This window comes from Carcharodon carcharias, chromosome 10 (genome assembly GCF_017639515.1).
Source record: "Carcharodon carcharias isolate sCarCar2 chromosome 10, sCarCar2.pri, whole genome shotgun sequence".
NCBI classification, from domain to species: domain Eukaryota; kingdom Metazoa; phylum Chordata; class Chondrichthyes; order Lamniformes; family Lamnidae; genus Carcharodon; species Carcharodon carcharias.
The window spans coordinates 80218949-80233907 of record NC_054476.1 but is presented as its reverse complement, the minus strand read 5'-3'; the positions used below and the strand labels follow the sequence as shown (position 1 = coordinate 80233907).

General features: G+C 41.4%; 1 protein-coding gene across 8 annotated transcripts in view; it reads right to left on the bottom strand.

The window, feature by feature from the left end:
* Positions 1-14959, bottom strand: part of prdm11 (PR domain containing 11) — a 191308-nt gene that overhangs the window by 125468 nt on the left and 50881 nt on the right. For 6 of the 8 annotated variants that reach the window (XM_041196776.1, XM_041196769.1, XM_041196768.1 and 3 more), the window contains 2 exons: positions 10284-10396; positions 9657-9919 (listed from right to left, as the gene is read on the bottom strand). In XM_041196776.1, coding sequence (XP_041052710.1) covers positions 9657-9919; positions 10284-10396 — 376 coding nt within the window. Of the gene's footprint in view, positions 1-9656; positions 9920-10283; positions 10397-10576; positions 10660-14959 lie in introns of all 8 variants that reach the window. The other 2 variants (XM_041196772.1, XM_041196773.1) reach the window with 2 other exon arrangements.

Sequence of the window (14959 nt, the reverse complement as noted above, 5' to 3'; positions counted from 1 at the left end):
TTAGCTACAAGGCAAGGTTGTGGTTGTTATCTTTGTGACAGGGAGGCTGAGGGGTGATTTAATTGAGGTGTATAAAATGATGAGGGCTTTTGATAGAGTGTATAGGAAGGACATATTTCTACTAGTAAAGAGGTCAATAACTAGGGGCATAGGTTTAAAGTAATTGGTAGAAGGATTACAACGGAGTTGAAGAGTAATTTTTTCACTCAAGGATGTGGGTATCTAGAAAAACACTTGGATATGCACGAGGTGCCAGAACCTGCAGGGGTACCGATCAAGAGCTGGAATCAGGATTGGACTGGATAGCTCTTTTCAACGGGCATGGGCCTGGTGGACTGAATGGCCTTCTTCTGTGCCAAAACTCTTTTGATGTTTCTACATTAACAGTTGTCACAAACTCTGTTCCCTTGCCACCAACACCATCCCAGTCCATGGCAACTGTCTCAGGCTGAACAAGACTGTTTGCAACCTTATGATATAGTTGAGCCGAAGATGAGCTTCTTACCACACATCTGCGACATCACTAAGGCTGACTTTATTATTGCAGGATGGAAGAAATTACAGATATATGGAGGGGCAAAGCCATTGGGGGATTTGAAAACAAGGAAATAACCACATATTTACACCATCACTAGGACTGCCTTTATCCACCACCATAACATCACCCAACTCCACTCTTGCTTCAGCTCAACTGATGAAATCCTCATTATGGACTTTGTTACCTCTAGACTTGTTTATTCCAATGTACTCCTGGATGATCTCCCACATCCTACCCTCCACCAACTTGAGTTCATTCAAAAATCTGCTGCACATATCCTAACATGTCCCGTTCACCAATCTTTCCTACGCTCAGTGCCTACATCGGCTTCCAGTTAAGCAATGTCTCAATCTTAAAATTATTTCCTTGTTTTCAAATCTCTCCATGGCTTTGTCCCTCCATATTTCTATAATTTCCCCCTCCTGCAATCCTCAGAGATCGGTGCTCTCTGCCAATTCTGGCCTCATGTACATTCCCAATTTTAATTGCTCCACCATTGATAGCCATGCTGTCAGCTGCCAATGCCCTAATCTCTGGAACTCCCTCCCTAAATCTCTCCACTTCTGTATCTTTCTTTCCTCCTTTAGGACGCTCCTTAAAACTTACCTCTTTTGGTCATCTGGCCTAATACTTCCTTTTGGGGTTTGTGTCAAATTTTGAGAGATGGTGCTCCTGTAAAGCTCATTGGTGCATTTATTACACTAAAGATGCCATTATCAATGCAAGTTCAATCATTGTTATTAGAGCTTTTTGAAGATGTAACTAGTAGGGTTTATAAAGGAAAGCCAGCAGATGTAATATATTTGAATTTCCAACAGGCATTTGATAAGGTGACACAAAAAAGCTTAATATGCAAGAAAGGACTCAGGGAGTTGGGGTACTCATGGAGTATTAGCATGGATAGAGGGTTAGTTAACCGACAGGAACCATAGAAATAAACAGGGTGTAAGATGGCCTAGATTTTAGATCTTATTTTCGTAGGATTTAATGTGCTTCCTTCACTTGGCTATTTTGTACTAACATGAACAGAGAAGAAGTCATGTTGATGCTGCTAACCTTTTTCAACAAGCTAACAACATAACACTATGAAGTAGTCACCGACTAGCAACATGTGATTCTATTAGAAGTATCTCAATTACCCTGTGATTGAAGGATAAGTATCAAATAAGTCAGATTTCTGTACTTTTCCATTAACACCCCTATGTAAGAATTAAAAGCATTGTCACAGAGACTGGAAAAGAATGAGCCTGACCTTTTCATGGGACCCTCCCATATCAAGAACACACTGGCCTTGGACTGGCTCAGTCTTAGCTTGATGGATGGGTTGCCTGTAAGCCGTTAGGATAAGGGACACAGCTTGAAGCAAGCCATTGTCTTAAGTTTAAGGCAGTTTGCACAATTAGCTAGAACATACAGAATTAACCCTTACAACATTATTGACCAATTAGCCATTTCCAGCGATATGGGCTAAGATGGTGTAACATTATTTTTAGGTACAAAAGAGTGTTGTAGGATCCATCTTCTTGCATACACCAAGTGAAGGAAAATTTATATCTTCGGGGACAGAGGTCAGAATTCCTGTCAGCACGGAGATCATGATTGTGGTACTAAGTCAGGGGCAGAGGCAAGATTCCTGTCAGCGAGGATGCTAGGAAGGTGGAATGTCCTTCGGAGGCAGAAACGAATATACGTCAAAGGGTTGAGGTTGTTGTCCATTTTTCCTAGGTTGGCCAGTTCATCAAGTAAGTTGATTGATTAATTAATGATTGTTTAGAAAGTGTATTGTTGTTTTATCTTGCTTGTGTTCAATAACTTTTGTTATTATTTGCTAATTCAGTGTCTGAGTCTTTGCCTGATGGTTATATCTATGTTGAACTAATCAGTTTAAAGAGTTCACTGGGAATCAAGTCATTAGGCTGCATGCAACTAGATTAAGTTAAAGCTAAAATTATTATATACCCTTTTGAAAACATACATAGTGACGACCATGAAGGGACAGAAATAAAAGGCTAAGACACCTGAGTTGTGTAGGTATCAAAATGTAAGGTAGACCCAGGATAGTCATGGATCCTGCATCCTTACCGTACTGGCTCAGTAAAGACTTCCATGCGTAATAGATCTACTTTGGTGCCCATCCAGCAGAAGTAACTGCAAAGCAGTCACTTCTACAGTTTCAAGGGGAGAACTAATTCTGGATCTACCCCCATACCTAGGAAGAGTACACTACTGGGAAGAGACGTCAGATTGAGGATGGCCAGTTCTACCTCCACTGGTAGGATGGAGTGCTGAAGAGATTGTCTTTCTCTCTGAGCCACCTATGCAGCCCCTCTCGCTCCCTAGCCCCTGCAGCCATGTATGCCACCCTGCCTCTGAGAAAACATTAGCTCCCATTTCAGTAATACCTCAAGATGAAGCAATTAAGTGAGAAAGAACAGGCTGCTCCTTCTTTTCAAGCCAATGCGCAAACTTGTGTCAGGGAGCTAGGAACAATCAATCACAACCTTGAAGTGAATAGGCGGCGTAGATACATGACGTAGGGTCGCTCAGAATTAGAAAATAAAGATTTTAAAAAGACTTGGAGAGAGAATGGCTAAGTTGCAAAAGAGCCTGTTTGTATTTGTGTATGCATGTGATTTGTAAGGTCTTTAACCCTTTGTTGTCTGTGTTTTTTAAAATGTTGAACGCATAAGCTTGTTACTAATTCTATGTAGATATCTAAATACATGTCTGTCTTCATGGAAACAGTATGAATATGATTGTTGAGTTAGTCAAAACATGGAAAATGAGTTACATCAACATTTTTAGTTTAGAATGAGTGTTGCCCTTTCAAGATCTAGTCTGAACCTTGAGGTGTCAGGCAGAAATCCAATTGGAAATTATTCAAAACATTCCAGCTGTTGCAGGTTTTATTTAATTTGGAATATGTTCAATTTTAAAGTTAAATTGGGAGCTTTAAGGTTAATGAACCTATTAAGCTATTAACTAGAAGTCTCACAAGTGGCCACAGTGAAACTGTTAGTTATAATGTTGAGGTGTATATGGGAGTCTTTAATTCCAGATAAAAAATATACACATAAAATGCTTGGCAACTTTAAATTCTAAATGTTCGATTGTGTGAATTGGAAATTGATGCTGGTTAATGCTTGTACCAGAAAAGGTAAATTTTGAAGAAAAAACTCTTACATTAAGCTAAAAAAGGCTTTGGGAACAAGCAATGTTTAATCTCATGGGCAAAATGCTTTCTTTTAGATTTAATTTCAGTAAAGATTCATTCTTTTTTGCTGTGTTGTGTTTAATTCCCAGGGACAGACTTGTAGGAATTAGAACAGGAGGGAAAAGTACAAAATTTAAGAAAACAAGAGTTTAAAAACAGTGTCTAGATTTTGGTTTGTTTGATAGTCGTTTTTTAAAATCACATAAGGTGATTCAACTGCCTGCATCTAAGAATGTTTTGCTCTGCCCTTGAAGCTCTACAGAGAAGTTAACCCTATCAGCTGACAGCTGATTTTTGTTTTAAATGAACACAGCTTTTGTATTTTTAAAAATAACTTTTTATATTAGACATTATTTCTTTTTAAGTTTCTTGACCGCTATGATTGAACATACTGATTGACTTATTAGGCTTCCAAACACAACCACAATGAGCTTTTTGTTTCTTCTTAAAAAAAACAGGTAATAGTGGATTCCAGCTCAATGTAAAGAATGAGATTTGAAAAAACTAAAAAAAAACACTTCTGGATTTGGCCATCCATTTGAAAGCGTGAAGTCTGCACGGTTTCATTGATAAGTATACTCTACCTTTATTTCCTCTTATTAGTTAGTTGATAAGTTTTAGTTCATTAAGTAAGTTGATTAGTTTATGGTTGTTTGACAAGGGTATTGATGTTTTATATTGCTTGTGTTCATTAAACTTTAGTATTATTTGCTAATTCAGTGTCTGGGTCTTTGCCTGATGGTCTATCTCTGTCAAATTAAATCAGTTTAAAGGGTTAATTTGGGATCCAGTAATTAGACTGCATGCAACCAAATTAAGTCGTCTAAATTTATTTTATACCCTTTTAAAACATACAGAGGCACTTTCAAGTTGGCAGGCTGTAACTAATGGAGTGCCTCCAGGATCAGAGCTGGAGCCTCAGTTGTTAATAGATATATTATAGCCCATCTTTTTGTCTAAGCTTCCTGATAGTACAAAGCTAGGCAGAAATCCAAACTGTGAGGAGGACACAATGAGGCAAGAAATCTGGAAAGGTTTGGTGAGTTGGCAACAAGATGGTATTTGATGTACGATGTGGGGAATGTGAGGTTATTCACTTCGGTAGTAAAAATAGAAAAGCAGAACATTTTTATAAGGTGTGAAACTTTTAAAGGTTTAGGTTCTGAGAGACATGGGTGTACTCGTACAAGGAACAAAAAAAGTTAGCATGCAGGAACAACAAGCAATTAGGAAGGCCTTTATTGCAAGAGTACTGGAGTACAAGAACAAGGAAGTCATGCTACTGTTGTACAATGCTTTGGCGAGAGCATACCTGGAGTACTGTGTACAGCTTTGGTCTCCATGTCTAAGGAAGGATATCTTTGTCCTGGAGGTGGTACAGTGAAGGTTCACTAGATTGATCCCTGGGATGGGAGAGGTGTCCTATGATGAGAAGCTGACTAAATTGGGCCTATACTCTCTGAAGTTAAGCAGGATGAGACAATTTCATTGAAACATACAAGACTCTGAAGGAGCTTGACAGGGTAAACACAGAGGTTGTTTCCCCAGCTGGGGACTATTGAACATGGGGGCACTATGTCAGGATTAGAGATCGATCATTTAGGATTGAAATGAGGAGAAACTTCTTGACTCAGAGGGTTGTGAATCTTAGGAATTCACTACCCCAGAGGTTGCGGATGCTCCATCACTGAATAAATTCAAGGCTTGAGATAGGCAGACTTTTGAATTTCATGGAATCAAGGATAAGCAGGAAAGTGAGTTGAGGCAGAAGATCGGCCATGATCGTACTGAATGGCGGAGCAGGTTTGAGGGGCCATTTGGTCTATTCCCGTTCTTATTTCTTTTGTTCTATTCACCCATCTACAGCCTAGCTCTAGCTTTAAGGTTATCGCCCTGTGTTCTGAAATCTTCCACCAGAGGAAACAGCTTCTCTCGATCTACCCTATCAACTCCTTTGACACCTTAAACGTCAATTAGATCACCCTTTAGTCCTATTTATTCAAGTAATACAAGCCTTGTCTATGCCCTTGTTCTTCAGGATGGTAGCAGTCACAGGTTTGGAAGTTGTTGTCTGAAAAGCCTTGGTGAGTTGCAGCAGTGTATCTTGTAAATGGTAAACACTGCTGCCAATGTTTGGCGGTGGTGGAGGAAGTAAATGTTTGTGGATGGGGTGCCTATCAAGCAGGCTGCTTTGTCCTGGATGGTGTCAAGCTTCTTTCGTACTGTTGGAGCTGTACTCATCCAGGCAAGTGGAGAGTATTCCATCACACTCCTGACTTGTGCCTTGTGGACAAGCTCTGGGGAGTCAGGAGGTGAGTTACTCACCTCAGGATTCCTAGCCTCTGACCTGCTCTTGTTGCCAGTATTTATGTGGCTAGCCAGTTCAGTTTCTGGTCAATGGTAACCCCCAGAATGTTGATAAGGAGGAATTCAGAGATGATAATACCATTAAATGTCAAGGATTGATGGTTAGATTCTCTCTTACTGGAGATGGTCATTGCCTGGCACTTGTGTGGCACAAATATTACTTGCCACATGTCAACCCAAGCCTGGATATTGTCCAGGTTTTGCAGCATTTGGATATGGACTGCTTCGGTACTTGAGGAGTCATGAATAGTGCTTAACATTGTGCAATCATCAGCGAGCATCCTCACCTCTGACTTTATGATGCAAGGAAGGTCATTGATGAAGCAGCTGAAGGTGGTTGGGCATAGAACAGTACCCTGAGGAACTCTGCAGTGATGTCCTGGGACTGAGATGATTGACCTCCAACAACACAACCATCTTCTTTTGTGCTAGGTATGACTCCAACCAGCTGAGAGTATTCCCCCTGATTCTCACTGACTCCAGTTTTGCTAGGGCTCCTTGATGCCACAAATGTTGCCTTGATGTCAAGGACAATCTCTCTCACCTCACCTCTGGAGTTCAGCTCTTTTGTCCATGTTTGAACCAAGGCTGTAATGAGGTCAGGAGCTGAGTGATCCTGGTGGAACCCAAAATGAACGTCAGTGAGCAGGTTATTGCTAAGCAAGTGCCACTTGATAGCACTGTTGATGACCCCTTCCACCACTTTACTGATGATCGAGAGTAGGTTGATGGGGCAGCAATTGGCTGGCTTGGATTTGTCCTGCTTTTTATACACAGGTCTTACCTAGACAATTTTCCATACTGCCAGGTAGATGCCTGTGTTGTAGCTGTACTGGAACAGCTTGGCTAGGGACGTAGCCAGTTCTGGAGCACAAGTTTTCAGTACTATTGCAGGAATATTGTCAGGGCCTACTGCCTTTGCAGTGTCCAGTGCCTTTGCAGTGTCCAGTGCCTTTAGCCATTATTTGACATCACGTGGAATGAATCGAATTGGCTGAAGACTGGCATCTGTAATGCTGGGCACGCCTGGAGGCCAAAATGGTTCATCCACTCGGCACTTCTGGCTGAAGATTGTAGCAAATGCTTCAGCCTGTCTTTTGCACTGATGTGCTGGGCTCTCCCATCATTGAGAATGGGGATGTTTGTGGAGCCTCCTCTTCCAGCGAGTTGCTTAATTATCCACCACCATTCACAACTGGATGTGGCAGGACTGCAGAGCTTAGATCTGATCCATTGGTTGTGGGGTCACTTAGCTGTGTCTAATACTTGCTGATTATTCTGTTTGGCATGCAAGTGGTCCCGAGGTGTTGCTTCACCAGGTTGGCACCTTATTTTTAGTTATGCTGGTGCTGCTCCTGGCATGCCCTCCTTCAACCTTTTGAACCAGGGTTGATCCCCTGGCTTGGTGGTAATGGTAGAGTGGGAGTTATGCCAGGCCATGAGCTTACAGATTGTGGTTGAGTACAATTCTGCAGCTGCTGATGGCCCAGGGCCTTATGGATGCCCAGTCTTGAGTTGCTGGATCTGTTTGAAATCTATCCTATTTAGCACAGTGGTAGTGTCACACAACACGATAGAGAGTATCCTCAATATGAAGGAGGAACTTCATCTCCACAAGGACCTTGTGGTGATCCTACTGATACTGTCATGGACAGAAGCATCTGCGACAGGCAGGTTGGTGAGGATGAGCTCAAGTATGATTTTCCCTCTTGTTGGTTCCTTCACCACCTGCCGCAGACTCAGTCTATGTCCTTTAGGACTCGGCCAGCTCAGTCAGTAGTGGTGTTACCAAGCCACGCTTGGTGATGGGCATTGAAGTAACCCAGAATATATACAGCACCCTTGCCACCCACAGTGCTTCCTTCAAGTGGTGTTCAACATTGAGGAGTACCGAAATACTGATCCATCAACAGAGTGTGGGGGGGGGGCGCGCGCGCGCAGTACGTGGCAATCAGCACAAGGTTCACTTGCCCATGTTTGACCTGATGCCATGAGAGTTCAGGGTGTTCGGAGTCGATGTTGAGGACTCCCAAGGCAACTCTCTTCCGACTGTACATCACTATGCCACCACCTCTGCTGGGTCTGTCCTGCCAGTGGGACAGGACATAACCAGGGATGGTGATGTCTGGGATATTATCAGCAGCAAACCTAAATAAGTGGCTCTATTCCTTCATCCAAGCAATTTGTATATATAATGAAAAGCTGAGGCCCAAGTACAGATCCCTGGAGGACATGGCTAGTCACATCCTGCAAATTACAGTACATACCTATTATCCACACTCTCTGCCTCATGTCTCCTAATCAATTTCCCATCCAAGCTAATAGATTCCTCCAGTTCCATGTGCTCTTATTTTTGTTAGCAGTCTCCTATGTGAAGTTACAACTTGCCACTCCCTTTTCTACCATGTTTGTTACCTCCTTAAAAAATCCAACGACATTTGTAGATTTAACTTGCCTTTATAAGTTCATGCTCTGTCTGGACAGTTCAAATGTTCAGTCTTTCAGTGTGATGCGCTATTGTGTTATGGGGAATCATTTGTGTTCGTAAAACAACCTTCCTTTGATTCCACTGCATACAGGACTGTCTAATCTCCATACTTCCTGATTTATGTTGTGTCCCCAAACAGTAGGGCTTTTGCTCTGGACATTTTTTACTTTTCTTTGTGACGATGGCATTCTATTTTCCCTATTTTATTTGTCAATTTTTTTTTCTCTTCAAGACCATATCCTTCCTTTCCATCATCAGCATTTTGTCCACATTCTTCCTCCATATGCACCCAAATTCTCCCATTAATTCCATTTACATCTGTATCTCTTCTGCTCCACATCTGCCTAAATTCCACCTCTTTCCTGCTCCATGTGCACTTCAATCTCTGCTGCCATTCTTTTATGCACCCAATTCCCCTCTTGCCTACTAAGCATGTTTCCTTTAAATAATAAGGAATTCAGAAGAAAGTTATTTATCCAACAAGTGGTGAGAACGTGGAACTCGTTACCACAGGAAGTGGTTGGAGCAAATAGTGTAGATTAATTTAAGGGAAAGCTGGACAAGCATACGAGGGAAAACAGAGGAGGCTCAAATGGAGCATGAACGACGAAATGGACTGATTGGGCCAAATAGCCTGTTTCAGTACTACGTATCCTATGTAATATTTATCCTTTCCTTTTACTCTCTCAGTAGATGATATGCAGTGAATGCTATTGTGAGCCTCTTCTGCAGCCCGGGAGCAGTCCATCACCCATAAGGGTAAATTTTACAAGGCATGAGACTTCACGGTGTTTCTCATTCAATTGGAACACAGATCAGAAAGGTCAGAGTGCCCAATTCGCAATGTTCCAATCTCTGTGTTCTACATTCCCATCAAGCAAGGTTCTACATTAGGTACCTCACCTCATAAAATGTGCCTATAATGTTATCCTTATTCTGGTCTAAAGGCAACGTTCAACTGCCAAAGCCGTGTGCCCCTCACCTTACTGTAGTACTGCATCACACACTGTAAAGTGCGCACGTTCTCTTTAAGTAAAGAAAGCACATACCAGCCAGGAAAAAAACCCGGATGACTTATCGGTTTGGCACACTTCTCCTTCATATGGTCCAAATATCCTTCCCCTTGGAATGATGGCATCCAAACAACGTACATCAATCTCTCCTCCAGGCTCCTTCACAACTGCTACTCCAGCAGGAACCGTGAGGGCTGCCCTGTCTGGTGTACCTACTGGTATAGGTGTATCAGTAACAAATATTGGGCATCCATGGAGAGCACACTCGTCTATGAAGTACTCCTGGCAAGTCTCGCAAACTAGGATAAAAACGACAATAGTCAGTTAGATGCACATTCATAGAAGAAAAAAATTTACAGTTAAACCATCTTTTCTGAATCCCATTTGCTCCAAAAAATTCCCTTATTCTAATATTCCCTTTTTATTTCGAAAAAGTTTACCATGACAACCCTCCTTATTTCAACAAACACAAATCATTTTGTAACAAGGATTCTACCTGGTCTAAACTGAAATTGCAGTCGAGAACCTCACATCTCAAAGCTGAGGTGTGAAGGACTTTACTCAGAAATCACTTTATTCATATTGTACTGGTTAGATTTGTTTCAATGGGATTATATGATTGAACAATTTGACTTATTTCCATAAGATCATAAAGCCACTTACACCAGTAGTCATACTGCTCGGGGGATTCATTCATCATCACTTCTTCACCTTTTACCTTCCCCAGTTCCAGTTCCGTTTCAGTGGGATATACCTGGGTATGGCCTGGCACAATGCTATGAGAGGACAAAGGAAGCAAAGATGAGTTTGAATGAAATTTAAACACCTGAATTCAACCTGACATCAAGAACAAAGATATATGGGCATAGTTTTTGGTTTGTGCAGTGTAAGATTCAGCTGATGTGACAAAAAATAATGATCTAGAACAGCAGCCATTTTCTATAAAGTGAGTTTACCTAGGTTTCGAACTCTGCTTGGATGTCCTCCTGGAGATTTCATCATATGACCTGTCACCAATCATCCCACCCTGTTCCTGTCTCTCCATCGTCAATGTTTTTAGAATGAATAAAAACAAAGTGTTGAAAGGAAACAAAAAAGTACACTTTTTTAATGCTCCTGTGGTTTACTCACAGCAGTGTCTAGGAAATTAATCTTTAATTTCTGGATGATTGGTAATTCCTATGGGAATTTCCTTATCTCACCTAGGTGTTTTTGAGGACACTGAGCAGGGACCAGGTGCCTCCTTATGATGGGAGAGGGGAAAGAGCCCATTAAATCATTCTAAGGTAATTTGCATAGACTTCCACTAGTCTTCCAATTACAGACGATAGGAATAAATCATCAGCCCCTCCACTCATGCAGGAAATATTTACAGCATGGCACCTACCAAACCCCCTAAAGAACCTACATAAAGCTAGGCTGCACTGGTTAAAGGAGGTACATTTTGGTTACAGTAATTGTGAGGGACATGAATCTGACCTGGGAAACACTGAAGAATGGCACAACATGGAAGAGGGTGGACTCCAAAGTTTTTAAACACTTACACTAGAGACATAGGTAGAGGAGGTGGGAACAGAAAGAGACATCATGTATCCACAGGGCCCTAACAGCTCCAAAGACAACAGGAGAAGATAGCTGTGGAGATCAATGCCATGGGTCCAGCCCTGAGAACCTGAATGCAGTGCTGCATGAAGTTCAATGACCTTACACAAATGGTCAAGGTGGATCAATGAATCTTCATATTCCCTATCTTACCACTGCACTACTATCCTCAGAACTTGCTCAAATCACAAAGTCTCCCATCACTTATCTCCCAACAATCTCTATCAATCAGGATACATCCCTAAAACTCACGTTTCACCTCACCTTCACAAACTTAGCACTGCTGCAAATCTCATACCCACATCTCAGCTTGCACATACTACTTGCTATTCAACTAGGACAACCACATCACCTAAACGCATTTCATGACACTCACTGATACACTTCCCTTTTCCTTGCAGGACAAGGTGGTGCATAATCAGTGGCAACAGGAGCTAACCGGAGGGTACAGGTGCACCTGCACGTCCCAGTTTCTGTGGAGGAGACGGTGCTGGCTATTATTGAGGTGCCCACTGCTGAAGCCGTGACAAAAGCAGGGTTGAAACTATCGAAGATGACAGTATCCGAAAATCCTTCTTCTCGCATACCACCTCCCACTCATCCGACACTCAAATATTCCGATATAAGCTGCAAATGATGTAGGCATGCACCTCTTGCTGCCTAACCTCCTAAATCACTTATTATTGTACTTGCTCCTTTCAGATACCCAAAAAGAGCAACGTGGCCAGGTTGTGTACAAACAGCAAGAACACAGTGATGATAAAGACACACTGTCACTTGGTTTCACATTCACAGGCACCAGTTCTAATAATGCACTCAGTTGTAATCCCTGTAACAGGTCTAAAGTTTAATATTCTGGACCAAAACTGATTGTGTTCTCGGGGCCGCAATGTCCCTTTAAGAACCGCTGTCTCTGTCTTTTCCCCATAATTCAGGAACTCTCGTCATAAATTAGTTTATAGCAAAGATTGGAGGCTGGATCTGCATGTGATGTGATGAGGAACTGGGCATAAGTGGCCTGTAGCAGGGCAGGAGGCAAGGATAGTACAGGTGCCAGCTTGATGGAGGTGAGGCTGTATACGAGTTCTGCTGCAGAGGACTCAGATTAGGTCTTTGATGGGGCAGCCTACAGAAGAAGACTGACAAAGAAATGCTTGGTGCACTTGGTGCAGCAAAGCAGCCCAGAACTGCAATTTCACTTACCCTGAAGCACCAGCCACCAAAGTCACAGTTGGAAAACAGTCATAGATTATCAGTTTTCTGAATGTAACAGACTGGTAACCTGAGCTATCAGCTGCCAGTTATGAACTAATGAACAGCTGCCTGTCCTTTTATTCCTTAATATGTCATCTTGTCCTGCATTTGTTCTCAGATCCTCCAGATAACATGCACAGTTGGGGTCACTACCTGCTGTCAAGATGGTGCAGTGCCGTCCTCTGGAGAGGATACAAGAGGGCCCAAGACAATCATCTTCATGCATAACTCAATCAACAGCACCTTGAATTCATCAGCCATGGAACAGAAGTCCCTTGCTGCATTGCACTTTGACAGCCTTGGTTTCCTGTTTTCACACTAGGGCTCCTTTCACTTCATTTTTGCTGACATTTCTTTCTCTAGTCTCCCATTCAGTCTTTGTAAAGCCCACAATGCCAAAGAGTTACAACATATCCTGAGCTTTTCTAAAAGCTTGAAAATATATATCTGCCAACATGGTCACATCTTTAAATGGTCACATCCCTTTAAATTACAGCTAACGCATGATTTATAGTGCCTCTATCATGCTAGCTCCCTGCATAAAGCTTCACAAGCAGCTACAAATAGTAGTGCCATTGAGCTGACATTGCCAATTGTAGGTACTCTGTTCACTGTAGGCCAGCTCTGTACAAGCAAGTAGACACTCAAGCCTAAATAAACCACAAATTTGACCCCTTAGACCATAATAACAAAACAGGATTAGTGAAAGTGCTTTTCCTATATCTCCTTTATGTGCTCCTCCATAGCAGTTACCAAGTAGTTATTGCTAGTCGGACATCTGTTCCATTCATCCACCAAAGTGGTGGATGAACAACTTCTGCATCACCCCACTGACCACATTGTGAACAACTGCAGAAACAGACTCTCAGTACACCCTCAGCATATGATGTACATATTACAAAGATCAGCATATGCTTTCACCTTAATGCAGCATCCTTCATTTGAAAGCAAACTCCATGAAGTGTCATTCCTGAAGCAACAAACAGAGCAAGTTGCAATGCCAGGTCTACCAATTCCAGCCTGCCTTACTCTTTCCACTAATTGTATCCCTTGTTCACACATGCTGTGTTTCAACCAGTGATCATTCCTCAAACCCATTAAAATTTTCTAAGGTATAATTTCTGGATTGATGCCCCCCTTAGGTGGAGTTAGTACAAAGTGCCTTGTGCAAAGTGTACTTCTGCCTGAGAGAGCCTGGCTTCCTTCCATGAGAGTGTAGTTTGTGTTTGAGTGTGCAGCTTCTTATTTTGTAATTATGTCTTTCTGTCAAAAGGCCAAGACAGATGGCACTTTGTTAATATTGTATTAGATTATTTAACATTTACAGTCCTGCCAAAAAAGGGTGTCTCTTGCATAGTTGCTCTATCACAGTATGTCCCTAGATTATTGTAAATACACAATTCAATACTAATATCAGAGTCATCTACGGAAATGCCATAAGAATTTCCTTGAAAGTGCATTCAAAATGAAGTTTCAGTAATCTGTGAATTGATAATCAGCAATCTTGAATTACAGTGATATTACTAAATTGCCATTGTACCTCCATTAATTTAGTCGATAACCCTCTATAATAAACAATTTGCACATTCATTGTCTGTTTAAATAATTCTAATTATGATCCTGAGCTTACTAAACAATTGTGAGTTCATGATCGTCTTCCTTGAGGGCTTAGCAAGAAAAGGCCAATTCATTCACTGAGCAGCTTGCGTATATCCTATGGGAAGGTTGCTGGTGTGAGTGCTAAACTAATACAAACTATTGATAGTCTCTGCTGTGATAAATATGAAACTATATTTTCTATACATATGCTAGCTAAACTAGTACCACATTAAAGTCCAGGATCTTGCCAGTTCTTCAGCTGTGATGACAGCTATTTAAATGGTACACTTTAAACGGCCATCTTGGATACATCTTTCAGCCAAATGTAAATATAAACTCATCCATTTTAATCTCCGATTAACATTCTTTTTCTTCAAATTAAGTTTTTGTTAAATATTGTAACTATAGTACTAGTGCACAGATCAATGTCTTAGCTTCTGCTTTGCTAGAAATTCAAAATGAATATCGTACCATTGAAGCTGAAACACTTCCTTGATGAGTTCATCACAAGTGCAGCAGATACAGGACACAGTATTGATCCTCTTTGCCTTTATGCCTAGTGTATGCTTCATTTGCTTTCTAGTTGGATACGCTTTAGCCCTATCAATGCTAATTTTCCTTCCTCACTCCTTCTATGATAGCCTGATGGGCATCATCATTGAATCACACCTTCCTTTAATACCTTCTGTGCTCCGAGAAAAATTCAGTTCAATTACGGGAAAATGCATGTCTTAAAGTGGTTAAGATTCTTGATAATTCATTAACAATTGACTCAGAAACATTAATATATATGCATTGTGATCAGCTTATCTGCAGTGTATGCACTATACCAAAACAGATCTTGGCAAAAGCACTGTGCTTTTCACAACAATGCGATAAAACAG